We start from the raw sequence: 27,692 nt of genomic DNA, 5'->3' as shown, positions 1-27,692 counted from the left end.
AACAAAGAGCTAGAAATCCACAGTGTTGTGCAGACTGTGGTTAAGCCATGAGATAAGTGTGTAGAGTTTTGAAAATTGTGTTTAAGCAATGAAAAACGAGCTACAGTTTGGTCCACATGAACCGCTGCTGTGCATAGTGTTGTTAGAGTTTTGCACGTCGCTCAAGTTGTGCCCACTGTGGTTTAGCAATCGAAAAAAACTGTAATGCCCTTTCCTTAGGCTACTTCAATGAAAGTCACCGTACTGTGAAAGTAGCCCACTCTAGTAAAGAAAGTTAATTCAAAACATTACAAAAGTAGGCTAAAAGGACATCGAGTTTGGTCCCAAAATATAATCAAAATTAGGCCTACTTATCATGCAGAATTGAACACTTGCATTAAGTGGTGGCGATAACCAAGTGATTTTAATTATTGCCTATGATGAATACACAAGCACAGCAAATCTGAATGGTTGCAATATCTAATGCTATAGTCCAAAGAGACTTTACATAAATTCAGTTAAGCACAAGGCTGATCCCAAAAAACATAGTTTCATTCATTAAATTTTGCCTATCATTTAAGAAACATTCAAAAGCATGGGTCTTATTGTTGGACTCATGTTTGATTTTCAGAGCTACATGACTTGTTTTCCCCTGGCACAGAACAATTTAAGCTACACCACAGAGGCTCTGTCTTTTGGATAACACAGAAAAATAACACATCACAGTTTCAAGCGTTTAAACTTAAATCCATCTTTTATTGACGTTTACTGTATGGTCTGTAACATCACAATAGTATACTGGGAAAATTAGTACAGGAAGTAAGGATGGAGAATACCCCTGGGTGTTTCATAAACCTCCCCTTCCTTTAGTCTTCTCAAATGGTGACGGCGAGTCGGCCATTCATTACTATCAAATGCGCACCAGTTCATCATGACCTCTTTCTGTCTTCAAAATAAAGCATTTTTTTTTCTTTTTTTTAAAGAGTTACAAGCACAGGAATAAATAAAAAGAATTGTGGAATTTATCACTGCCTTGACACATCTGTCTCTATTCTAACAGTGTGGGTATAAAGGATGACCAGGGACAACAGATGAGAGAGTACAAGGGTTCATTTCAATCCTATAAAAAAAATCCTACACGAGGAATGTCATGCCTATCTTTTATCATTCTGTAGCCACTAACATATCCCTACTTCTGGTGTCACGCAGGTAACATCGACGCAGTCAACATCGACGCAGTCAGACCAGAAAAGTTATAAGCCTATCCTTACTTAACATAAGCGACAAATCAGGATCAAATCATCACCAAACCCCAACAACAGTCTTCACACATGAGCCTTTTGATTTTATTACAAAACCAGAATAATTATCAAGCATTTAATTTTCCTTTTTTTGTTTTCAAAGCAAAATGGGAGCCAAGAGAGCTTTGTTTTGTCCTTAAATGACTGATGAGATAATGTGAGGCTGTAGTGCTGCTTGTATTCAGTCCATGCAGTGGAATCAGTGTCAATAATGAAAAAAAATACATTCAGAAAAAATGTTTTTGTTTCACCCCCCTTCCCTCCCTCAATTCCTCTCCTAGAACAGTGTCTGATTTAGCTTAAACATAAAAACCTAAAGCGAGGACTGTGTTCAGTGCGATAAAAAAAAAACATGATACAATGTTAAAAAGTCAGGAATTATAATGTAAGGAGTCCACAACATGATGGATTTTATTACAGGCACATTATCAAATCAGATGCAGAAGAAAGACAATTTCTGGGGGGGTTATTGTCTAACTGAATTTCAGCTTTTAAGTTAAAAAAGGTGATTAATGTAAAAAAAATCTCCTGCTATGTGTTCCAATTCTCTCTTACATTGTATTTCCACCACACTGAACCTGCCCGCATTATCCCCAATGCGCCCCAGCACATGTACCACTCTTACACACACACACATAATACACTCCTCCCTCAATCACAAACATGCACAGCTATAGAGATCCCACCCCTCCACCACAAACAAGGAACACAATATATAATCAATCATCCCAAACGCAACTGCAAAAAAGAAACTACACATTCAAGTACCTATCTTTCATATGGCACCAAGAGTGAGAATGTACCACAAGAACATTAAAATCAGCCAGCAAACTCTGTTAGGCCTATTCTCTTTCAATACTGCCACTTCAGAAAGCACAAGGAATTTGTCAGTGAATGATTGAAAAAAAGTGTATATTACAGTTTTTTTTTATGTACTAATAGCCTATTTTCAATGCATCTACAGAAAGGAATACACCTGCAAAGTGTGTGTATCCACTTTGTCTATGAGCACATTTTGTTTCAGAGAGACATTTGTTTCAAAAGAAGAAGAGTTTCCATCACTTCTTAGTGATTGGGTTGAAAGAAATTAAATGGACTCGTGGTCAAGCCAAAGAATCAAAACCAGCTACCGCCCCGTGCCTTTGCCAAAAGTCTATGAAGGTAGCTGTGAAAAAAACAGCGATTTCAGCGACTGAACAGTGGCTGTAGGGTTATGTGTGTCCCTCTTTTACTTCATACAGTGAAACTCCAAGGGAATATTTGATGCTCCCCTTGTCCATCTGTAATAGGACCACAGCTTCAGTTCTCTGAAAAGCCATTTACACCCAAAACACATTTAACAAAATCAATTGAGAAATAAAAGAAAGGTAAATTATGGAATTTTTGTTTCATTCAAACGAGAAAGAAAAGGCATTTTTAAACAGGATATTTGAGATAAAAAAGGCCAGTTGTAGCAGTGTGTGTGTGTGTGTGTGTGTGAGTGTGTGTGTGTGTGACAAGAAAGGCGGAAGAAGAGGAAAAAAGGTGAGGCTGGAATTCCTTTTCCCAAAAGCTTGTATTTGGAAAGCTGCTGTGTGGGAAAACTGACTTATTTTGTGTTTTTTCTTTGTCCAAGCATACACACACACACACACAATGAACACCATAGCTGGGAATTTAGATGAAACAAACAAATCAAAATATATCTCTATATCTATATATATATATATGAATTTAATATATAATTTATATCTTGTAAAACAACAGCAGGCTCAAAAGCTTATGATTCTGGCGATATCTGCCGATGCAAATGACAGCCGGGTCCTCTTCTGTCATATGAAGAGAAAGGGGGGAAAAGGAGGAAAAAGACACAGAGGGAAAGAAATAGAAGAGAAAGGAGGACAGGTAGTGAGCAGGAACGTGCAAGAAGAGTCATCATCACAGTTGAGTTTGAGCCGCCTGTCTATAATTCCTGGCAGCAACCCGGCTAACCAGCCCATGTCCGGTTTTAGTGTGGACATGTGCACGGAAACGTGTTGCCAAACAGACTCGGTTTTCCCTCACGAATGCTCCCGTCGTGTCCAGATGTGTCGCTCCGGGTGAATTTGTGTCTTAGACCCAGAGGTCTTCCAATGGCGGAGGATTTTTTTTCAGGAGTTCTGTGAAGCTTTTGGGTGCGTAGGCTAAGCATGTGATGCGTTGGGCCCGTTTGAGTACCAGTAAATGCCCAGAACCCCAAATATGCCTTAACTGGACAGCACCAGTTGGGGTTGGGGGTTGGAGTCGCAGGCCTGTGTGGTTGATTGGCTGGCAGTCAGGTGCAATTAAAGTTCACACTTCAAAAACAAAAATAATGCCAAAAGAAAATGCAGCCAACAGTATCTCAATCCATGCGGGGCCTGGTTGGGTAACGACTGACTGGCAGAGTTGTGTGGGGGCTGCTCCTGTTGTCTCCGCCTAATCCACAACAACAAAAACAACCACCACAAGAGAAAGTAAGAAAAAAACGAGGGAGCAAGAAAAAGTGTGCTTGTTTGCCTCTCCTCTGATGTACTGTATATACTGTCTGTACAGTTCTGCTTTCAGACCATCGATGAAGTTGTTCTTATTTTTCCGTTTTGTTCTACAAAAAGAACCCCAAACAATCTGTTCTGCAGTCCACTACATAGGGTGTGTCGTCTGATTTTTTTGCTTTTTTTTTACTGGATTTATGCTTTGTTTGAGCTCTCAGGTTGGGGGGGCGAGGGGGGGGGGGGGTGGAGGAGGGGGGGGCATAACAAATAAGAAGAAGAATCCCAGAGGAAATTAAAAAGTTACTATGGATGTGATCTTGTGTGGAAAAAGTGGTCCTGTTTTTTTTTTCTCTTCTTTTTTTTTCCTTTTCGATCAGGCAGTTGTGCTGGACAGCTACCAGTGGCACTCCGAATCAGCTCCGGTCTGCAAGAGGAAAGTCACAGATAGAAAAAGAAGATGTATAGGAGGATTAGGGTGAAATAGGGAGAGAGAAAAAAAAAAGAGAGGACACACCATTATCAAATGTTGAAACACACAGTCAAGGATATTGTTCCCCAACCTGGACTTCAAAGCCCGGTTTTCCTCTGGTAAACACAAGAAAGAAAAGAAAAAAAAGCTTAAAAGCATTTACAATAGCAGTGTTAGAGAGTGCACACTGTTCACCTCAGTGTGTCGCTTCTTTTCAACAACAGTACGCCAACACAATAATTCCAAGGCCTTTTCGTCTTATTGAGTGACAAACAGAAAACAGAGACTTGTTATAGACCCGCGTGCAGTAGTGGAGAGAGAGAGAGAGAGAGAGAGAGAGACAGGGTGCATGCGTGTTTGCGTGCGTGGGACATGAGAGAGAGGGGGACGGAGACAGGAACCAGAAAACGACCCGGAACAATCCATGTCTGCGCACAAACCGTCCAGACCAAAACACACAACGCCTTAAGCTCCACATGCCAGAGAGTAGATCAGAGCAGGGAGTAGAGACTGATGGAGGGGGGACTTACATGCCTGTAAGAATGCACGTGAGTGTGTGGTTGTCTGTGTGTGTGTGTGTGTGTGTGTGTGTGTGTGTGTGGATGAGTGGGGTTGGAAAAAGAGAGGGGTTGGAGTACAGGGGGTGTAATACTTATATATGTGATCACTTACCAAATGAAACAGGAGGGCTGCGTTAATCAGAGGGTGAACACACAGTTAGACACATCGATAAATCCCTTATCAATGTGTGTGTGTGTGTGTGTGTGTGTGTGTGTGTGTGTGTGTACTTCACCACACACAAATTTATTTTGAACTGTGACTAGAACTAACAATGCTGCTAATGCTGGGCTTACACTACACAACTTTTCACGCAATTTGACAGTCGCAGACAATCAGAAATCACAGAAGTCGTGCTGGAGTTGTGGCGCGTGCCCGTAATCTCAGTCGTTTGGTGTAAAGTGGTCATCCGACCCGATTTCAGCCAGTCTTCTTCCCGTCTTGACGTTCCGACATTATCAAACATGTTTGAAATTATCGTTAGTCTTAAGGGGTTGGCTCAAGCGAAATGACATAAACACTGTCACACTCTCGCATGCACCAAGCACGACGCAGGAGGAGCGGCATTAGTCGCGACCTGTGTCCGCCTGTGCAGGCACTTATTTCGGACACTTTTTCCTTGAAGCCTCGGCGGGAGAACCAGGCTGACAGCCGCGCAACCTTAACACTTTACCGTCAAATACAGGGTTAGGAGTTAAAGTTATTGGGGGACGAGATCAGCAAATAAAGATGGTCAAATAACTAAAGGAAGTCCCCCGCTCGGAATATTGAATTAACATTTTTTTAATTAAATAATCACTATCGCGTTTGAGGAAATAATATTAATCTCAAAAGGAATCTAGTTGTAGTCTAGCAATATGAGACCCCGGCCCAATCTAGATCCACCCCCTACACCCTATCCCTATCCACTATCCCTTCGTTTGCGCGTTCGCGGGGAGGGCCCGCCATATTGAGTGTCGTGTAAGTGGGTTATAAAGCCCTCGATCAACGAGTCTGCATCGATCTTGGCTCAGCCCTACGTTTGACACAAGTGTCCGCCAATCAATTATGTCCGGAATGGAAGAGCCAAACCTACAAATGACAGTTCCATGGAGTTTGTTTCCCGAATTATAAATGAAACGTACTCTTACCTCAAACAGACATTTGATTGATTATTTTTATGCATAGCCCTAAATGACGGTACCGGAGGGTAGCCTACAATATCGGAACGAACATGTTGTTTTACACTTGTTGATTTGATTATGCCACTTGTCTACCGTTAGTGTATTTTCAGGACCGTGGATAAAAGATAAAACGAAGCAGATGAAGAAAATGCACACAAGTTAATAAGGGACAGTGATTATTGTTTCCTTAAATTGTTAGTAAGATTTGTGTTACTGTTATTTAAAGCCGATGAGGGGTATTAATAGCGGCGGTGACGTCAGTCAGCTGGAGCGCATGACTTTTCTTATTTATGACCACCATTATAATTTATGCACGCTAATTAACTGCCGCGATTCGCCGGTCGTAATGGCAGCTTAACGTATCATGACAAGTGGAATACATGCTTTAGCAGACTATTGTTCTTTTCCCTGGTTTTGTATGCTGTGCATGTAAACTAAAAGGATAATTAAACAGCGGATCAAACACCCACCCGTTTTCTCCACTGCAGACTGAGCTGGTAAAATTAAGAATATGCAGTTAGAAAATGTTTAACAACAAATAAATTATGCAGCCAAAAAAGCATGGGAGTGAGTTTGTTTTTATTCAATACTACATTTTACTCTCACATGCGTAGCCTATATGAATGTAAAGAGTGTTTCATGTCAAATATAAATGTGGTGGAATTTTATTTTAGGGTGAGAAATAAAGACTTAACAAACTAGTGTCTCTAGGTTTCTTCCTGTTTCCGTCTGGCAAAGGCGAGGGCTTGCCAAAGCCGCACCGTTGTTATACCCTCGCCCTTAAAGCGGCTACGAGTAACATTTAAATATCTTTTAAACAGCCTCATGTTTCCTCTGATAATCATAAATTACCTTTAACAGCAAACGAGACCATCAGTGCAAAGAAAGACGTTTTTAAATAGTTTTTATTACTGCTTTTGGTCTGGTCGCACACCCAGTCCGATTTTCGGTTCGCTCGTGCAGGCTCTATGGTCACATATCCGTATTGGTCGCAGATTTCAGTGTGGCGCAGCAACGTGAATTGAGAAGCCTATCCCTCCAGGTGAGGGAAGGGGAGCGGGAGCCTTGTTTGAGACAGTTATTTGTCGTCATAATGACTGATAACGGGGCTGAACCATCAAAGAAAAAATGCAATGAAGAAAAGCTAAAAGGGAGAGTGATAGGCGGGCGGGAGGGCGTTGCCAAGCAACGTGTATACAATTTCACGAGAGCGAAACTAGACTGCAGTGTTTACTCCTAAATGAATGAGCGGTTGGTACTAACACAAAGTTTGCTTTGCTTCACCATCATCAGATAACCATTATCTGAAGTAGTAATTATTTACAACAACATAAACATATTACCTCATCGTGATCCATACTAACTGCCGTCTCTCGTTCATTCGCTTTCTGTGAGGAGTCGGACCATGAGTCGGACACGTAATCTTTCAGCTCCGTGAGAGAGAGTAGTTAGGTGACACTGCTGTATCAACTCATTGCAATCAGGTATGTGTGGCAGTGACTGGCATTAGTTGATGCAGTGTCAAAACCACTCTCACGGAGCCGAAAAGAGTCCTCACACTTTCAACACACGGACATGCACTATAATGCTCCCTTCTCAGTTCACACTCACGCGCCTGGCACGCGCTAGGAAACAGCTTTGCGACAGCGGGCGTCGTAAAAATACTACCGCTTTTGTCCAAAGGGGACGCCAACGTGCCATGTTACTCGTAGTGGCTTTAATGATCGAGTGGCACTTCACAGCCGCGAGTGTGACTCCACAGCGAGTGACACTCGCTCACGGAGTGGGAGTGCCTAGGGAGTCATTTGGGATTGGGCCCCCCTGTCTTTTCAAAATCTCACTCTGCGACTAATGACTAGTTGTCTGCAGGTGTGAGTTGATTGTCTTTAGAAGTAAGAGGGTTTCAGTCTTCAGTCTTTTCAAAGTCTTTTAAAAGTCCTCTAGTGTAAACCCAGCATAAGAGTATGTGTACATCTATGATAATTTTAAAAAATTTAGAGGAAAAATAAAAAGAACATTTTAGTCATGTATTTTTCCTCATTATTATTGTAATAGAAGGTGAAGTCTTTAGTTCTTGATTTTTCTTTAAGTTAAAAAGGTGCCAGCAGCAATTACTTTTGAGCTTTTTGCACAAATGATATAAAAAGTGTTGTTTGCCGTTACTTCTTCACTTCACTTAATTGTTGCTACTCTCGATCACAGTCGCTCAATGATTGCTGGAACATCATGCTAATGCCAGCTTTGTTGGCAAGTCAAAGTTTTCCTAAGAATAACTCATTCCGTATATTCAGGAATAAAATACTGTAAGTAATGTATCCTAAAACTGAAGGTGGCAATCGTAACATTTGCCAGCAACATGTAACAATAAATTGTATTTATATAATGCGTTTCTAGAAACTCAAAGTCAAATTTGAACATAAACCTACTCAACACTGGAGGTTATGTTGGAGCCCTGATTTTTTTTTACAAATATTGTAGTTTCCAGAAGCTGCCCTATGTTTTTTTCAAAGCCATATTTTACTGATAGCACCTCTGATAGTGTAGCGTACAGTCCTTATTGATTTTGACAAAAAAAAATACAAATGTTAGGAAAAACCTTCCATTACAGCCTCCCTTAAACATTATTGCATCAAGATGAAAATGTAAATTTATTCAAAGCCTCTATGTGCAGCATTGGAAAATGTATCAAGTTGGAACCCCAAGGTGGTACGGTCGAAACAGACGTACATACAGCAATGCCCGCTGCTAACCGACCCCTTTCAACAATTAATAGAACCAGCAGCATCACAACAAACCTATAAGAATTACATTAATTTTACCAACAAAAATGCTATAATCAAATGGACTAAAATACTATTAAAATGTGAATGTGTGCGTGTTCATAATACAAACAATAATTGTAACTCTACATTCTTACAGACAAACCAAGTCCATATTATCTCACTCTGAGCACAAGCTACCAAACACACACACGCTATTAACAAGTGGACATAGTCTTCAGAATCATTAGGACTGCAGTGTCAGTATATAGATTGTCAAGGTGACATCTTAGTGGACCATTCCCTCACAGTCAAATCTGATCCATCATATAAAACACACACTCACAATCACTCTCACACACACACACACCACAATCCAACCGTCCACTGCAACAGCAAATTAACAGGAGCGCACAGGTGTCTATTGATTCCAAACCATTTTGTCAGAGAAGACACATTTTTGTAAGCGTACTGGCAAGTAGCAACACAGTCCTTGTTTTTTTTATTTCCCATTTTACAGGCAAAGTCTTTTTTAAATGTCTGCAGCAAACATAGGTGCATGAGATAAAGGCAAAACCAGAGGCCATGTATTTTGGGCTATGGTAGATACTCTGAACCTTCATTTGCTACAACCACCATCCTCCTTTTAGAGCCACTTTTAAAGCCAACAAAACATGAGTGTTTGAAACTTGGATTTCAGTTAATTCCTTTCATCAATCCGTTGTTGTAGTTGCTATACATCTGTGCATATGGCATTGTCTTATTAATTCTACATGTCTTTGGTGTCTAGAAAATACACACCGATTCAGCAAGAATCTATTATCTATTAGCTCCTTTAGTAGCTTTGTGTTAGGAGATCGAAAACATAAGAGAAGGGGGGAGGGAGAAACATCTTTGATGTTCAGGGAGTGCCCCACTTAGACATAAAGCAAATAAATTAGAAATTATAAAGAGAAGTATTTCACCTGGATTTGTTAAAGAGTGAAAAGTCTCAGTTTTACCAGAAAGACTTTTGACAAATCTGTGTTGTCATGCATGCATAAGCCATTTTGAGAGCTGATAGGAACGTGTGCATCATGCACCATGCAGAGAAACCAAAAAAACTGAAGTTTATCATAATGGGAGGTTGTGATTGGGCCAAAAGCCATCTCTAAAGTCAATAGTAATACTCCATCTGCTATGATTTTGAAGACACAAAACACTAGCCTGGTCCACTTGACAAGATCAATCACACAAGTGTAGGAGGTTTTCAGAGAAAGTTACATGTGAAAGACAAACTTAACAAATGAGACAGCTGATATCACAGATATGTTATATAGCATATTCATCACATGTACTAATCCTCACCCCATCTTCCTCCTTGTACGGGTTCAGACGGTTGTATACTGCTTCAATAACACTGCGTCTGCAGAAAAAAAACACAGAAAGAAATTAGCTTTTCAATTCAAACCTTATTTGAATTTTTTCTGTATTTTGTTTTCTTTTTCTACATGTATGATTCTCTATGATGTAAAGTGTCTTTGAATGACCTCCAAAAAAGCACCATATAAATTCTATCAATTATTATTATTATTATTATTAACTGTCAAGCGATGACCAATGCCTCTGCTATTGGTTGCAGGGGGAACTGTCAAGTGTAAATTAATCCAATGTATTACAACACACCTGCTGCTGCTGTAAATAGGCTATAGCATTAATGCAATTCAATTAGGCTACCTCCAGGGCAGAAATACATTTCACACATGATTGCTTAAAAAAAAAAAAAATAATAATAATAATAAAAAATAAAAAAAAATCGGGAAAAAAAAACGGCCGATGCTGATAATTCCGAAATATGCGAAGAAAATATGCGAAAATCGTCCGATATAATCGGCCGGCCGATAAATCGGTCGGGCCCTACAAAAAACACAGAATATGACTTACTTGCTGGCAAGGCCTCCCCCTGGTGGCAGAGTGGGCAGGTTGTTGTCGGTGGACAGGTTCCTAATAACTGTTACCAGGTCCGGAAAGCCATCCTCCGCTGGCCTGGACAGCATCTCTTTAAAAACAACACCAGACAAAGCTGTTACACAAGTCAGTAGGACAGAGCTGGTAATAGCCAAGAACAGCTGGGGGAGAGACAGGAGGAGGAGAGCAGAACGGAGGCAAGAAACCAAAAATGGGACGAATTAGAAGAAAGGAAGTAAAGCTGGAGTGAAGTGAAGTAAAGTGAGTCTGTGTGGATATGAGTGAGTGTGTCTGAGACAGAGACGGGAGGGAGAGAGAGAGAGAGAGATGGTGACACACAGAGGCCTACTGCAACTGAATTGGGAGTGGCATGAGGCCAGGTCGATGTTCAGCCAGAGCATTCCTGTCCCTCTTTTCTTTTCTCTCTACTATTCTCCTTTACGAGACAGTACCTGAAGCCAAACATCTTCAGTGCTTCACCAAACCAACATCTTGCATAGCTTGTACTTCACCCTGAAATGTAAAAGGATTTTAAACCCACTTTGGAGTATTTGTGTTACCACCTGCATTACATAGTAGATCTCCTCTAAACTTAGCACAAAAAGTGATGAAATTTGTGTTTGGACGATTATTTCATTGTTGTAGCAATGCTTCTTGGCAATACATCTTTCACCGTTGGAAAGCCTGTTTATTTCCCTTTTAAGTGCCACATTTGTAAGAAAAATGCCAAACTGATTGCACAAATGGTCAATGGGGTTGAGGTCAAGACTGCAGGCAGGCCATTCCATCCTCTCCACTCTGAAGTTGTGGAGGTAGTCTCTGATAAACCCTGCTTTGTGAGGGAGAGCGTTGTCATCTTGGAGGATAGAGTTCGGTCCCAGACTGTGGAGATATGGGATTGTCATGGCCTGCCTGCAGTCCTGACCTCAACCCCATTGAACACTTCTGGGATCAGCTTGGGCGTGCGGTTCGTGCCTGAGTGACCAACACAACCACATTGGCTGACTTGCTACTACATAAGCTGGTTGAAGAATGGGATGCCATCCCACAGCATTGTGTGACCAAGGTGTTGACCAGCATGAGGAGGAGGTGCCAGGCTGTTCTGGCTATGTATTTTTATTTTTTTCACATGATACCAAGGCCCCTGTTTGTTAAATTGCCAATATGTCTTGTTTCTTCAGACTTCAATCATCCAATCCAATAAACGACACGAGTCAATAGCAGAATAAGCTGTTTGGCATTGGAAGAAAAGATTGCACAACCCACCCTTTCTTACTTTTTGTGCTATGTTTGTTTATCTATCTATCTATCTATCTATCTATCTATCTATCTATCTATCTATCTATCTATCTATCTATCTATCTATCTATCTATCTATCTATCTATCTATCTATCTATCTATCTATCTATCTATCTATCTATCTATCTATCTATCTATCTATCTATCTATCTATCTATCTATCTATCTATCTATCTATCTATCTATCTATCTATCTATCTATCTATCTATCTATCTATCTATCTATCTATCTATCTATCTATCTATCTATCCATCCATCCATCCATCCATCCATCCATCCATCCATCCATCCATCCATCCATCCATCCATCCATCCATCCATCCATCCATCCATCCATCCATCCATCCATCCATCCATCCATCCATCCATCCATCCATCCATCCATCCATCCATCCATCCATCCATCCATCTATCTATCTATCTATCTATCTATCTATCTATCTATCTATCTATCTATCTATCTATCTATCTATCCATCCATCCATCCATCCATCCATCCATCCATCCATCCATCTATCTATCTATCTATCTATCAATTGCTAGATCCATGCATTTCCATTGTGTGTGGATCAAGGATTCATTTGACTTAATTTAGCAGTTTAGAAAATACATTTCTTGTTCAGCAACTGAACAGCCCTGGTTTAAAGCTATATTGCGTAACTTCTGTCGCACTATAGCTTTAACACAAACTAACAGTAGAAAAGGAGGAGAGCTGACAAACCCGACAAGGCTGCACTGGGTTTCATCAGAGGGCCTCTATGCCTCCTGAGAACAAATGAAATGAGAAAGAAAGAAAAGGAGAGAAAGAAGTCGACAGGAGGGGAGCAGGAAATGCAAACAAGACAGAGAATGTTGGAATGAGGGAGGGGAAAGAAACATGCGTTTAAAGGAGGGGGGAATGGGAGGAGAGGACAGGGAATAAAGAGGGGAGATGCTCGTTGAAATGGAAAAGGAGGTCACAATGGTGTCATTCCTCTGCTGAGAGCAGGAACTAACTTGGCTGGAGGGTTAGGCAATATAGACTTGTGCTAGGGTCAGTCGCTGGAGGAACATGCATACAGATACAATATACAGTTGCTACGAGGAACGTTTAAATATTTATGAAACAGTCTCATTTTACCTCTGATGATCATAAATTACATGTAACAACAAACGAGAGCACCAGTGCAAAGAATGCTATTTTCATATTGTTTTTTCTTAATGCCTTTGTCCTGGGTACGTTCACCCAGAAACAACAGCTGAGGTGGTAAAAACACTACCGCTTTTGTCCAAAGGGGGTGCAAGAATGAACACAAACGGAGAACCTTTAAGAAGGAAAGGATCCCATGTCTTCAAGAAAAACATTTGTTGGACCTAAGATAAAAAGAACCGGTTTTTTTTTCGCCTCCAAGAAATATTTTAGCAATAATAGTAGTGGGTGTATTTGATTAACAAAGTGAATCACCAGTCTTTATTAAATTAAAAACAGTGTATTCTTTTACCACATGACAGTAACCTCCCCCCTAACACTTAAGTAGGGCTGGCCCGAATGCCATTTTTCAGGCTTCGAATATTTGTTGGTTTTTCCGAGCGAATATTTGAATATTCGTTCCATCAAAAACAACATTAAAAAAAAAAAAAAAAAAAAAAAAAAAAAAAACGTTAATAATCCCTATATACTCCCTGGAACCGATTTTGACAGTATCTGCATATTTTGTTGAAGATTTACGCGCTCGGAGGTGAAGTAATGGATGCGCTATGACACTTAGTGATGTAATATCCTCCTAAATGAGCAATACTACTACTACAATATTACTAACTTTTATATCCAAATATAAAATTATTTGATGACATTATATTGCTTCTTGCAAAAAAAATAATAATAAAAAATATATAAAAAAAAAAAAAAAAAAAAAGAAGCTCCAAATACTAATTTAAGCTCTGAATACTAATTTTTCCGAAAGAGTATTCGAATAATTCGGGCCAGCCCTACACTTAAGTCAACTTATTCAACGATCTAAAATGTCACTTTTAGCCACACAAACAAGAGAAACTAAAGAAATACAAAGGGAAAAAAACAACAAATTTTAAATATTTAACAATCCTATTATGTTTGCACATACAGACAACACATTGCTTCTTTCCCCCCCAACCATCCTTTGAATTCTCACCTTCCACTCGAGACTCCAGATATTTGTTGAGCTCAGCGTCTTTCCTCACAGCTTCCTCCGAGACTTTGGGAGCGTTGGGCAAACACACTAACACAACACTCATGTTATCCCGACTCCCCTAAGATGGAAGAGAGGGATGAAGAAAGAGCGGGTAAGAGAAGGAGTTAATGTGTGGTGCTGAAAGAAATTGATAAGAGAAAAAAAAGTTGATTTCCTAGGAATAAGCAATGGAACTGGTCTGTCTGCACTGTGGCTCATTTCTTAACAGCCCACGAAGCAGCTTCATACCATGTACCTGGGTATAATTTGAAGACGATTGAAAAGATATTAAAAATTGGATACTGCCGAGCCGTATAGTCTGGTTTGTGATATGTTAATAGTAATTTATTTAGGAATTTTGACATGTTCATAGTCGGATTTGTTTGATATGTAAAAAGGTATTCTTTTATAAATTATTTAACGTCATTGACTCATTGTTTATCAATAAATAGTCCATAAACATTTGTTTGACTAACTTAATACCAAACCCGCCCATCACACGGTCACACTCTGCGCCACCCACCACCAGTAAATTCTCAACCTGTGGGAAACACTGAGGCTATTTCTTCATCATCAAACAAACAATGTGTACACACCTTGTGCAGGCAGGTGTCCACCACTTCATTGCAGATTGTCTCCAGGTCGTCGCACACCTCCAGCCTGGATTTGACAAACTCGCACAGCTCCTCGTTGGACATGACGTCCCAGATGCCGTCGCACGCCAGGACCACAAACTGGTCCTGCTCTGGGGCCCGTACCATCTCAAACACAGCCGGCTCCGGGCTGACCAGCTGCTCCGTGGGGCCCTTCCCGTCCACACACTTGTAATCATAGTCCCCCAAGGCCCTGGACACGGCCAGGGATCCGTTGACCCTCTGGATCATGACCGAGCCGCCGGCGTTCTGGATGCGCTCTCTCTCTCGCGGGTTGCAGGGCTTGTGGTCCAGCGTGGAGAAGCAGACGTGTGAGTCGCGGTACAGGACGGCTCGAGAATCGCCACAGTTGATGAAGAAGAAATGCTCCGGTGACATGAGCACCCCCACCGCCGTGGAGCCGCTGCGGTCCATGCCGTTCCGCAGGTCGGAGAAGCTGCGCATGTGCTCGTCGATCTTCAGAAAGCCCGTCCGGATGCCGGCTTTCATGGCGTCCACGGTAGGAGGAACCGGTGCTGGGGGTTCACTGGGAGAGCTGTCTGAACCGGCCGGTGTTGTCGCTAAACTAGCGCCGAGTATGTGTTCCAGGAGATGCTTAGAGCAGTAGTGGGCCACTTTGGAGCCGGCGTGACCGTCATAAACGGCGAAAAAGGACCAGTCACTCATACCGGGAGCGGGGAGTTCCGGCACGGCGGTGTGAGCATCCTCCATCTCCACCCGCCAGCCCTGCATGGAGCTCAGCCCAAAGTGCACGCCATTGCCCTCACCGTGAGAGTTGTACTTCTCCGTCTTGGGCTTGTCCAGGAAGGCGCCCATGGCTCCGGTCCTACAGAGATCAAGGGGGACACAGGTAAAAAAAAAAGAAAAGAAAACAGACACTGAACACACACACACACACCCCTGGCTAAAATAAATGTCGCTGAAACTCAAAAAGGTTTTCATGATACAGTGAAAGGAAAACTGTAAAATACTGACTGTGTCATGCAAACTCATTTTTCTCAAATATGACTTAAAAATGGATACACTGTTCCTGGAACAAATTCGTCCTACTTAGCTGGTGGTAGTGGTTAATAAGATGAATGGAAATGAAATAACATAAAAGGACCTTTCAGTCAAAATTCTAGTGGTTATTGCTTCTCAGCCAAAAGCAGATTACAGATATCAAATAACTGAAATATGTGAGGATCTGAAAAATGTAAACACTGCAATTGTCCCCCAGATTTTAGAAGACTCTGGAGCTTCAGAGAGTGTGAGTGTGAGTGTGTATGTGTGTTTCACTGGGTTTACTTAATAGGCCTAAAGAGATCATTCAACCAAACAGTTGTCATTGCTCATCATATCCAGAAATAGCAAAGCCACTTTGGTTTATGCTTAAAGAGACAGAGGAGCAGGCGTAAAAGCTTCTTTGGCCAGAAACAACTGGCTACTAAGAGCTTTAAGGAGCTCCACACAGAGTGATAGAGAGAATGTGTTATATGTGCATATACACCTGCATTAGCTAAATGAACAGCAGCATCAGGCTGCTCCATGGGAGATCAATTATTAAGTCAGCCTATGATTATTGGTTGGGTTATATGAGAATGTGATCTTTTATGGTCGTATTGATTGTCACACTATACTTAATGCCTCGGAAATTTCACTCTTTAATCTGGGGTATATGATTTGGTAGAAAATAGCAGTTGGGATAGAGATTTGAATCCAAATACCTCAACCGCTCCACTTGTGTTCTCTCGGGTCCCTCCCTGACACGCTCTACCTGCTGTAGCTCCTCCCTCCCAACGACAGTTATGCACGTTCATTTCTTTTCAACTAGTGTCTTTCCCGGTCTTTCCTCTTATCCTTGCTGTCTTAGCGTTGTAAGCAGTTGTTGTTTAACGGGAAATAGGACATTTAGGGGCCGTTGATGGTAGACATTGGTCTTTGTTGGCTGCCATAGTGCCACACTGTCAGACTGCTAGGGTCGTGAACGCTCAAGCAACTGACGCAACAACGTCGTTGCCCAACAGCCAATAAGAACGGAGAATGGGAGCCTTGCTCTGATTGGTCAAAGTGTACATGAGCGGTGGCAATTTTTGGGGCGGCACACCATGTCCATGCGGCACACAGAGGCAGAGTGATGAGTAGATATTCTCAGACCACTTCACCTACATATAGCTGAATGGCTAATATGACATTTTTGCCAAATATTACAGTGTAAAAGTTACCCACCCAAGCTTTAACATGTGCCTTATTTCCTTAAGGTATCGATAAATGTTACTTAAAAATAAGATGACAGCATTCTCAAGCTTCCGGTCTCTTATTGTACACTTGGTTATAGATAGTTAAAAACAGAAAAACGTAGGCTACTATTTCAATGCTTGTGCTCATGCATTTGAGTATCTGACAACCTAGTACCACAAACGCTAAATAGGTAAACTCAGTCAGTTTCTTTTGGGCTGTCTAGGTCAGGAAATGTGTGAGTCAGTGTCAGTGAGCTGTTCAGATTTGTGTATAGTGATGGTAACGGTAAAAAATTGGTTCCAGTTCCTTAGCGGTCAGTACCGAAATATTGATAAGCTCCTTGACACATGGTGGTGCTCTCCGTTTTTTTGAACATTAATTCATTCCACCATTGCTGCCATTATAAAAATGAATATTCATGTCCAAATGATGACAGAGTTCCCAGCGTAAGGCGATGACGTTTGACTTTGCGTAACTGCGTGTTTACATTCTGTGCTCTCCTGTCAAAACGTTCAACAGTTAAAGCTTACTGCGGCTAAATACAATACTAGCGTGTAAAGTGACTAACACCAGCAACCTCATAAAAAATTGCAATTACATAACTCTATAAATATGAAGTAGTGCAGCGTGTTTGACTGCTTTAACAAAGCAGCTGCAACACCTACGTCATCAGTCCAGCCTCCTAGCTGTGATGCTGATGGGATCTACCAAACTGAAAATGTCACTGTCTCGGCTTAGTTAAACCAACGCAACACTCATTATCATTGTAGAAATAGTCATGAATTAAGGAGTCTCAGATTGCATCAATAGAATTTCTGATTTCTGCCTAAAAGTAATAGTAAAATAACTATGATATTATAAGTCTGAATTTTTTCGCACCAATTCATGGTGAGTTGTATCATTAAGAGCAACAATAAGTATTTGTATCAAAAGCAGTATCAGAATCGATACAGGGCTATCAATAATATCCGAAAAACGATATCCATCCCTAGTTTGTAACCAACACATTGGTGTTATGCACACAACCCGAGCATTCAACAGCAGACTAACAGCAGAAGTAAAAGGAAAAATACACAGAATTTAACTTAATATCAAATATGTAAATCACACATACCTCTTACTATGTAAAGTTACTCAAACATTATCATCTACACTGTAGCAAAAAGTCAGTGGTACAGAATGATGACATGGGTTTAGTATGTATTGTTCACTTTAAGAGGAGACTGATGATCAATACGCAAGTGTAGTGTTTGTGATTTATAGTCTTCTAAATCATTTAATTGAGATAGAACAGGTGCGACTTGTTTTGCTTATCAACAGACAAACAAAGACACACACACACACACACACACACACACACACACACACACACACACACACACACACACACACACACACACACACACACACACACACACACACACACACACACACACACACACACACACACACACACACACACACACACACACACACACACACACACACACACACACACACACACACACACACACACACACACACACACACACATCAAAGAGTTGGGAAGTAACACTAGTGCAGGCCAGATTCACCTCACAACAAGTGCATCACAAACACATTTTAAAGGATGAAGATAGGCTACCAAATGTGTTAGCAGCGTTGATGTTACCTTGTCTGATAAGAAACAAGCTGAAAGCCAGCAAATACAATGATATACATTTCATATCTTACATTGATAAATATATTATTATTGTGTTAGGAGGACTAGTGGATGACTGCAGAGAGGGCACTGTAAATTTAACGTTACCTATCTCAATATCAAAGGTCTTGGATTCAAGACAGGTGACAAGACAGACCCGTGGGGTTAAAGGAAGGGGGGGAGGGGTTAGCGGTAGTGAGAGATGCCTTGACAAAGCGCGTGTGTGTGTTCAAGGAGCCATTTATAAAGTGTGAATAAATATCAGGATTCAGTTTCAATAAGAAGGTAGCAAAACTCAAAAGTGACCTAACTCGGATTTACTCTCACACCACACAATTGTTTTCTCTCACATGTCAAGTGGCACACATGGCCAGTGTCAAAAATCAGATCTGGCTAACAGACAGGCCTGCAGGTCTCAGACTTCAGAGAAACAGGGTATAGCTTTAACAAGCTAACTCAATTTAACAGTCAGCTGCTGATGGGATCCACACAGGGCCAGATTAGCCTGTCAAACACAGACCACAGGCTACACACCTCAGTGAAACTACCACTAACATGATAGCTCTCAACAGTCTCTTGACTATTGCCCAATGCCCAGTGACATGAAGTACATTGTATGTAATAGTCCACATGAAATGTCACTTAAAAGTAAGAGTTGAGCATGAAATAAATCTTAAAATCATCCAGGTATATCAATGTGCTTATACTGTGATTTAGGCAGGGGGTCATCTGCCTAGGTATGGGGGGAGTTCCAGGACTTGCTTCCTCACATTGAGTTTATGTATTATAATCAGTGTACCTACACAATTTGCCAATCAGAAAACTGCACCGAGTGTAATAACATGGAGAAGTTATAGATTTGAGATACATTTTGTCAGGCGTGAATGTAGTTTTGTTGTAGCTTTGCTTTGACTGTTCAGTGTTTAAAAAAAGTTCCAAGGTTGTCAAAAAGGATACTCAGTTTTGATCAAGTCTCTATAACTAAAATGGAATCAGGTGGAACAAACAGGCCGGGGATACTGCAGATCCCCTTCTCTTTGATGACTCATCACTGAAGTGGCATCAGGAGCGGTCAATCTCCTGGAACAAGTGCTCTTTGAACAGACAGCTCCAGTCATCTCCAGTGCAGTGGCGTCGTTGGAGCTTGACCAGACGTCAAAGAGAGTACACGTATACCTGCTTTCTCCAGCCAGAAACCTGCCTTCAATTTGACTACTATGACTTAACATTTGAAAAACCATGAGATGTTCAAGTGGTGAAGAAAGAGCCGAAGTAATTCATAATAACATCAATGGCAATGCATGGGTTCAACATTTGCCATGTACCAAATGGTTTAACAGCAATATCAAATCCTGGAGGACATACTGTACTGACAAGTACTGTGCAACCATTAACTCAATTTGTAAATGTATATGTTATATAAAGACTACAAAAGTTTACGTAAATGATACATGGTGTTAACAAACTTCAGTACTAATAAGTATATCTCAGATTCCATGCTCCGGTATCATTTGAGGCATCAGCTTAAACAGGCAGTATTTATGCAGGCTAATTCGAAAGTTTTATCAGCAAATCTATTTGTTTGCTCAGACAGGTACGTCCATCATCTCTCTCCGGCAATTGACAGATTTATCTTTTGAGTTATTCCTAGCTTGCCGGTTAGCAACAATGTATTTTGCGTGTGTAAAGTGCTACAATCATCAGACAAAACAAAAACAAACCAGGCCAGTAGACGTGCAGTAGTCACACAGGCTAAAACCGCATGGCTAGTGCAGGATTTCACATCAAGGTGCCAACACAAACATGCCACTGATGATGCTGCCATTTCTGGAACAAACCGTCACACAAACACACACACTGCTAAACGCCCAGCCACATACACACAAGCAACCCAATAAAACTAGCCACAACAATGCAATAAAGCAAGTTTATTCCTGTACTTGTGTTACGATACGTACCGACATAAAACATGAAGGCACTTGAGTTCAATCTTCTGCTCTAGACATTAAATATATATGAACTTCATAATTACACAAATAGGTATAAAAGTTGGCATAATAAATTATGTTTTTCCAAAGGAGAGTCCAAAAGGTAAGTTAGACTTTTAGACTATTTCATGCTGCTCAGAATGAAAATGAAGGCAGATTTTACAATAAACTGTACAGAAAAAAACATCAATTATTTTGGGTTACGGATCATTTTGCATAAATCATGACTTCTTTGGTCCAGTGAAAAAGTAAAATGATATACTTGACTGTTATGTCGTTATCTTAATTCAGGAAATTCAAAATACAAAACTAAAAAGACAAAAATAATAACGTCTCACATGTTGCTACAAGATCATATATCTTTGTGATGTAAATGCAAAAGGCATTTGTAATTCATAGAAGAAAAAATTGTACCAGCGTTGAGTCTTTCAGGAAATAAGGATTGATAAAAATGCATTTGTAAGACTTTTGAAATATTGATTTTAAACATTTAGATGACAATTAATTATATTATTTTATAATAACATATTCAATATTTTAAGTATCTGAAAACTAGACCATCATACAATGAAAACAAGGCGGTATGATCTAGTTACAATATGAGAGATGCAAATATATGATCATAACATGAACAGGCTTGCATTATTAACCAAATGTTACTATACTATTACTTGCTACGGTATTTTAACTGCCACCCTTATATTTATGATAAGAGAATGGCCCAAGTCAATAACACAGGGTAACAACAAGAAACGTCAATCATCTAAAACCCTGGCGCAACATCAGCGGGATCGATACAATCAGTATCATCACAAACACCAAGACATATACACCTATACTTTCATCCTTCCGATCAAACATTTCGTTTTCTGATAACAATAGTCAGTTGTCACCTAACTGTAAATGAGGCTATCTATCTATGCTAACCCAGCTAAGTTCACAGTTGTTAGTATGCTACTATGAGCCAATGTTATTGAAACCAAAAACGTTACTTACTTTGTAGAAAACTATCTCTATTAGTCCTTATTCTTCGTGTGGCTTCAGTGGCAGATAGGTTATAGCACTCAGGCGTGTTGTTAATATGCTTATCTCTGGTTAAATGTTAGCCACTTTCGTTTCTCGACCCCCTTAGCTCGTCAGCTAGCTCTGATTAAGATAGCCAGCATTTCACACGATCAGTTCTCCTTTCAGCATGTCTCGGCACCGGAATAAGGCTTTTATATACATGTTTGGCACTGTACACCCAAGGGAGCAGCCATTAAACAACCGTCGCCGTAGGCTGTCGGCTTTAAAAGAATAACGCTCGTTTCGGCAAGATGTGTCTGATTTGAGCAGCTAGCTAAATTTGGCTAAAGCTAAATGTATGAAGCAGATGACGTTCTTTTTCAACATGCATTTTGGGGGCGAGACAAGCCTCTCGCTCTCTCCTGTTATTGGATGATCGCTGGAAGCTGGGACGTGATTAGTCAAGTACTGTGTCAGTCAGACCTCTTCTCTGACGTAAGGGCTCTGTAAACGGTGTTTAATTCTCCTCGTGAGCTTGGTTTTCACAGCAGATGTATGTATTCATCAACAACAGGCAATTGTTAAACAATAAATTGTGTATACATTTGAGAAATGCACAGGCTAAAGGTTAATCATCAAGATAATCTCATTGAACATTTTGACATTTAATTTGAAATATGGCAATACTAAATACTAAACAAAGTTCTACTCTCTGCAATTGGACATAGGCCTACATTCTCTGTTTTATCTGGGCATAGGAGTTGTTAAGTTAAATAAGCTTTGTCATGCTTTCATTGAGTATGCCTACAGCTTGCTTATTTTTGATTTCATGTGGAGGAACATTTGATATGCATTTTCAAGCAACAACGTCATATGTCTTTTCACAAAGTTCATCATGCTGTTTCGATTACATTTTGCAGCATAACAAGTCTAGTAGAGTAAGACTGGCTTTGAAAATATTCTGTACTTTACTGTACTGTACTGTACACACTAAATTCCATAATACACCTACCCCACAAGTATGACGATCAAAATAATATATTTGAATAAATTGATTAAATGTGCAATCTCAATCATACAAAATATTTACTTAAATATAGCCTTAATATTGATGAGAAGTTATCAGCCTTCTGCTTGATTCAACACTAGATTCCTCTGTGCAATGAAATAAACTATCTACATGTTAGACTGCTGGCAAACTATAAAACAAATATGATTGCAAGGTATTGAGGAAGCATTAATATGAAATGGGATATATTTTGTGGAGCAAATGTTCAGAGAAGAAGGTTGAGTTGGTCATAATTTATTCATGGTGGACTAGGAATTTTTCTAGTATTTTCTGTTGATGTTGCTCATGTTGTTAGATTAATATCCATAGTCATTACAGTAAGACAGTTTAACCATGGTTCCATAATACACTGAAGCAGGATTTTAAAGGTGTAGTCAGCGATCAGTTGAAATCAGTGAAAATCTCCTCAAGATCCTACCTGTCCGTACTGTGTGCGCACTGATAATAAATAAAAAAAACTAGGCTCTGTAAACAGGCTTGCTGCTAGCTACAGTGGGCCCCTCTTTTTACATACCAGTTTACAGAGCCTAGGATGTGTATTAACACTTGATTTTTTTGTCAGCGCACACAAAGTACGTACATTTAGCAAATCGAGGGGAGATATTTGCGGATTTTTAACTAAACGATTTTGACAACAAGCGTTCTCAACATATTCAACATTTCACAGTTGAAAATGGATTCACAAGCTGAAGCTACTGTCCTCAACTTGTGACTCTCTTATACAACCTGTGTAACCTGTAAATGTTAGATATTATATACTGCAACTGATTACACAAGCTTTACCTTGAAGAAAGTCAAAGCTGGAATATTATAGTCCTCAAGAATACCAGTCGTTTAATAAAGTTAAGAGATGTACCTATCACGGAATCGTTATCTGCTATGGTAAATATGCTGGATGATACTGTTGCAATGCCTTGCAGGAAGTTTCAGAACATCAACAGGGAGCTTGGGGGGAATTATGGGGTTTAAGGGTGCAATTAAAATCTGGAGCTATACTTTTTTATTATAAATTATACAAGATTTATAGTGAGATTAACGACACTTTTTTATTGTTAATTATTCTCAAACTGTGAAGCAATACAAACTATAGTGCACTATTATATTGCCCTCAACTCAGGTTATTAATGAGGAAACATTGAGAATTGTGACTTTGATACAATTCTAAAATTATATTGAAAAAGTGGTGGCTTCTAAATGACAAAAGTAATTCTCCACCACAGTACATGCCTGGCATTGACTTTCAGTCTAGGGCCTAAACTTGTGTGTCTCCAAAGATGGCCATAGCAATAACAATTATTTATTATTCATATATATATATATGCATTATTATAGCTTTTTATCATACTGACATGTTAATAACATAATACTAACTATCCAAGCCAAATTGATCTGTTAAGGGGTAGGACTAGATACGTTTTTTACTTCCTCCTACCCCCTTTCGAGCATGTAGAAAGTGTGTCTGCTTTTTTATTTATTTATTTATTCATCTATTAATATTTAAACTTGTTTTCGTATTGCGTGCATGTTCGAAATAAAGACAATCAATCAATCAATCAAGATGGCCATAGCACTATTGCTGTTGTGTAGGCTTCAATAAAAAGTAATCACTCAAAATTGCCCATCCCCCGTCCTATAACACAAAACTGCTTCTACACCAAATTAATAGTGCAGACTATAAATAAATCACAATGAGAGAATGGCTTCGCTATGAAATCCAGCCTCCTTGAAAGAATATTCTTCCATGTATCTATGTTTGAACAAAATAATCCTTGCTGGGTTTTCAAATACTTTTCTTAAGGATGCCATTGAGATACAGATCTTCAGTTTACTCTTTTGCTTATCTGAGCAACATTATAACAGCAGATGTTCATATAAATAACTCAACATGTATATGGCAGATTATTATAGGCATATGCATTTTATTTTCCCATGCATATTCATGTATTCAGTATGATGGATTGATTAAGTTTAAATCCTGCAGTCGCACTGAACATTTTTTATTTTGCCACCAAGACATTGTATGACTGAGGTGAGAGACAAACATAAGCTTTATTTTGAAATAGGCCACAAGCTGGAATGTTGGATTGTTCTAGTTATTTATCAGCTGTTTGATAAACAAAAGAGAGAGAGAGAGAGAGAGAGAGAGAGAGAGAGAGAGAGAGAGATCAGCACAAGTTAGTAGAGTAAACATGGAGTTAAGTGCCTCTGCTGCCTTTCTCTGCTTGTATGAAATCACCCCATGTCTGATCCTCTCTGCCGAGTGCAGCAATCACGCCTTGCCTTGCCCTCCACTCTTCAAACACAAGAGCCCTTGAAAAGCTGATTTCCTGCTCCTCAGAGGGAGCAGGTTTCTTTTGTCGACTGAGGAGCCGGGTCAAAACAATAATTGTTGGCAAATCGTGCCTGGAAGTATACAACGCTCATTTGATTTACATGTCATTTTCATAAGGCTGCTCTCCAAGCCTCCTCGACAGCTCCAAATGTTACATTAGGGCTTTATCAAATGTTCAAGAGGGCCAATCAATTTACTTTTCTGTGTATAAAGTACAGAGCCTAAGAGAGGCAGAAGGAGAATGCGCGCCACAGCCACACACTTACACATACATACTAATGCATGTTATGTTAGGGGGCAAGCTGCTCCCCCTGCTTAATGGGATTAGAGTCATTAACCAACTGTTTACTAAATGGGAGAGGACTTCTCTCTCTTGCTTTGTCTACAAAATATCTGTCTTTGTCTCTCACTCTCTCTCTCTCTCTCTCTCTCTCTCTCTCTCTCTCTGTCTCTGATCCCTAATCAGCGAGACGGCCTAGAAGGGCCTTGGGGCTGAATACGAATGAGCGCAGCTGCCCAGTCCGGATTACTATTACTATCACACACAGGCTTGTGCTCAGTGTACAAATTCACACAAAAACACAAACACAAACACACACACACACACACACACACACACACACACACACACACACACACACACACACACACACACACACACACACACTGGGAGAAAAAAGGGCATGAAAACATGGTTATGGCTATGTGTGGACATATTTCATTGACGTGCATGCTCAACACTTATATGTCATGCATATGTCATACTATGAATATATCTCACACAATCACGAACACACACACGTACACATGCACCATACAGACTGTGATCACATGCCTGTTACGTCCAGTAGCCGACATGGAACTGGGACACACCCACTACATTTAGTGTGTCACTACAGGAACATGTGTGTACACGGCCAGTATATTAGTGTCAGGGGGGGCATGTGCTGCAGCCATATGTCGCCAGTCATCAGCAAGTGACATGGTGGGGCCAGTTCTACTTTGCAAAAAGAGATAAGATGAATGTTGTCAGTGTGAAAGATGATAAACAGTACTGGACTTTTGAAGCTATACTAATTAATACATTTGAAACATTTGAGATCTTATCTTGGCGCTAATCACACTTGAGTTTTTTAAAGGTTCAGTGCGAGTATTTTCTCGAAAGTATATCATTCTAAGGTAATTAAATAAACAACAACTTTTATTTTCAAGCAATTATATGCTAATTAAAACTAACACTAAAACAAAAAATACATTTCCATTTCAATCAAGTCTGTCCTGAAAAAACGCTGCTTCCCTTTACACACTGCACATTTAAGTTGGCTAGTGATGCCTTGCCCAAGGGAACCTCAGCATTAGCTATTGGAGGAACTTCCAAGGTACTTTTCACTCTCTCGCATCCAGATTGATCCATTTAGCCATGATAGAATTGAAACGATGCAATTTAGTTAAAATGCCCTTGTATAGAAAGGTTGGCCTGAGTTGGTTACGGTAAAGAGCGCAACCCAGCGCGCAGGGTCAGAGATGAATGGCTGTTGTTGACCATCAGTAGTATTGCAACCCCATCTAGTGGGAGAGGGAGGTACTGCTGCCAAACATAAGGCAGAGAAAGAAACAGAACAGGAGAAATGGAGATGTAGATATTTGGAATTCAAAAAATGTTTATTAATTCAAAAGTCTTAGAAAAGGGTTTACTCAAGTAAAAAAAAATCAAGTTTACTGTGATCGCGTCTTTCCTGTAAGAAACATTTTAAATTTCCCTATGTGCAGGGGGCAGAGGTTCAGGATTTTGATTGGCAGGTGGACATGTGATAGGCCTATTAAAGAAAACCATTGCTCCCTAAAATATAGTAAAAAGACACTAAACTCCTCCACCAGTTTACTGCAGTCTTAAAAACACCCGTGTCTAGAACGATATGAAGAAATCCTCCGTGGGCGGGGGTCTGACTGCAGCTTCGCCAGCGCCCAGCACCTATAGTGACTAAAGCAACCTGAATAGCTAGTGGAATGGCAATAAACGGATTGATTTACCAAGTGAGCTGTGCGCCAAGGTGACCCAGCCAACTCTGGGTATACATGCAATTGTCGTTTCCCCTCGAAGATCTCTCAGTGATCTCTCTTTGACTGATATTGGGGAGAAGAGTTGAGCTGGAAGAAATCGTTTAACAAAGCAAGGACGATCTTCTCCCTGAGCGGGCAGAGTGAAGGCCACCACCCCACGTTATTACTGCATCTACTTCATCTCCATATTGTGTACCAGCTCTCTCTCTCTCTCTCTCTCTCTCTCTCTCTCTCTCTCTCTCTCTCTCTCTCTCTCTCTCTCTCTCTCTCTCTCTCTCTCTCTCTCTCTCTCTCTCTCTCTCTGCATTTCTGCTCGGTCCTGAGTTTTATGATGTCACGTCGATCGCACCCAAGGGAACACACCGAGGGAGATTTGTTTTGGCTCTGAGGAAAGATGTGGTTGAGGTGGAGGGTTCAAAGAAGGGGTGTACTTTACAAAAGAAAAAAGGAAGAAATGATGCATAAAGCAGTGAAAGAAGTGAAAATAGTGAGTTGGTGGTGTCAGACTCAGAAGAGCAAAACACT

At 40.3% G+C, this 27,692-nt stretch overlaps 1 protein-coding gene across 2 annotated transcripts; it reads right to left on the bottom strand.

Moving 5' to 3' along the window:
• Positions 1-705: 705 nt before the first annotated feature.
• ppm1ba (protein phosphatase, Mg2+/Mn2+ dependent, 1Ba) lies at positions 706-22,053 on the bottom strand. 2 transcript variants are annotated; one of them, XM_080037077.1, is made up of 7 exons: positions 21,697-22,053; positions 14,755-15,637; positions 14,120-14,237; positions 10,645-10,759; positions 10,069-10,126; positions 4,914-4,930; positions 706-4,196 (listed from the first exon to the last, which is right to left on the bottom strand). In XM_080037077.1, coding segments are annotated over exons 2-7 (1,182 nt in total). In that variant the 5' UTR covers positions 15,628-15,637; positions 21,697-22,053; the 3' UTR covers positions 706-4,195. The 2 variants fall into 2 exon arrangements, with proteins under 2 accessions (XP_079893203.1, XP_079893202.1); XM_080037076.1 differs by lacking the exon at positions 4,914-4,930.
• Between the last annotated feature and the right edge of the window lie 5,639 nt (positions 22,054-27,692).

The sequence above is a fragment of the Ammodytes marinus genome, assembly GCF_949987685.1.
Source record: "Ammodytes marinus genome assembly, chromosome: 11".
Taxonomy (NCBI): Eukaryota; Metazoa; Chordata; class Actinopteri; order Uranoscopiformes; family Ammodytidae; genus Ammodytes; species Ammodytes marinus.
Note: the sequence above shows the minus strand (reverse complement) of the source record. Positions and strands in the feature narration are given on the sequence as shown.

Excerpts from the sequence above, each read along its gene's own strand:
- ppm1ba (XM_080037076.1), bottom strand. The coding sequence starts at position 15,627 with ATGGGCGCCTTCCTGGACAAGCCCAAGACGGAGAAGTACAACTCTCAC. Across the intron at positions 14,238-14,754 it reads TGGACACCTGCCTGCACAAG|GGGAGTCGGGATAACATGAG; the intron begins GTGTGTACACAT and ends CTTCCATCTTAG. Across the intron at positions 10,127-10,644 it reads GGGGGAGGCCTTGCCAGCAA|ACGCAGTGTTATTGAAGCAG; the intron begins GTAAGTCATATT and ends TTTTTTCTGCAG.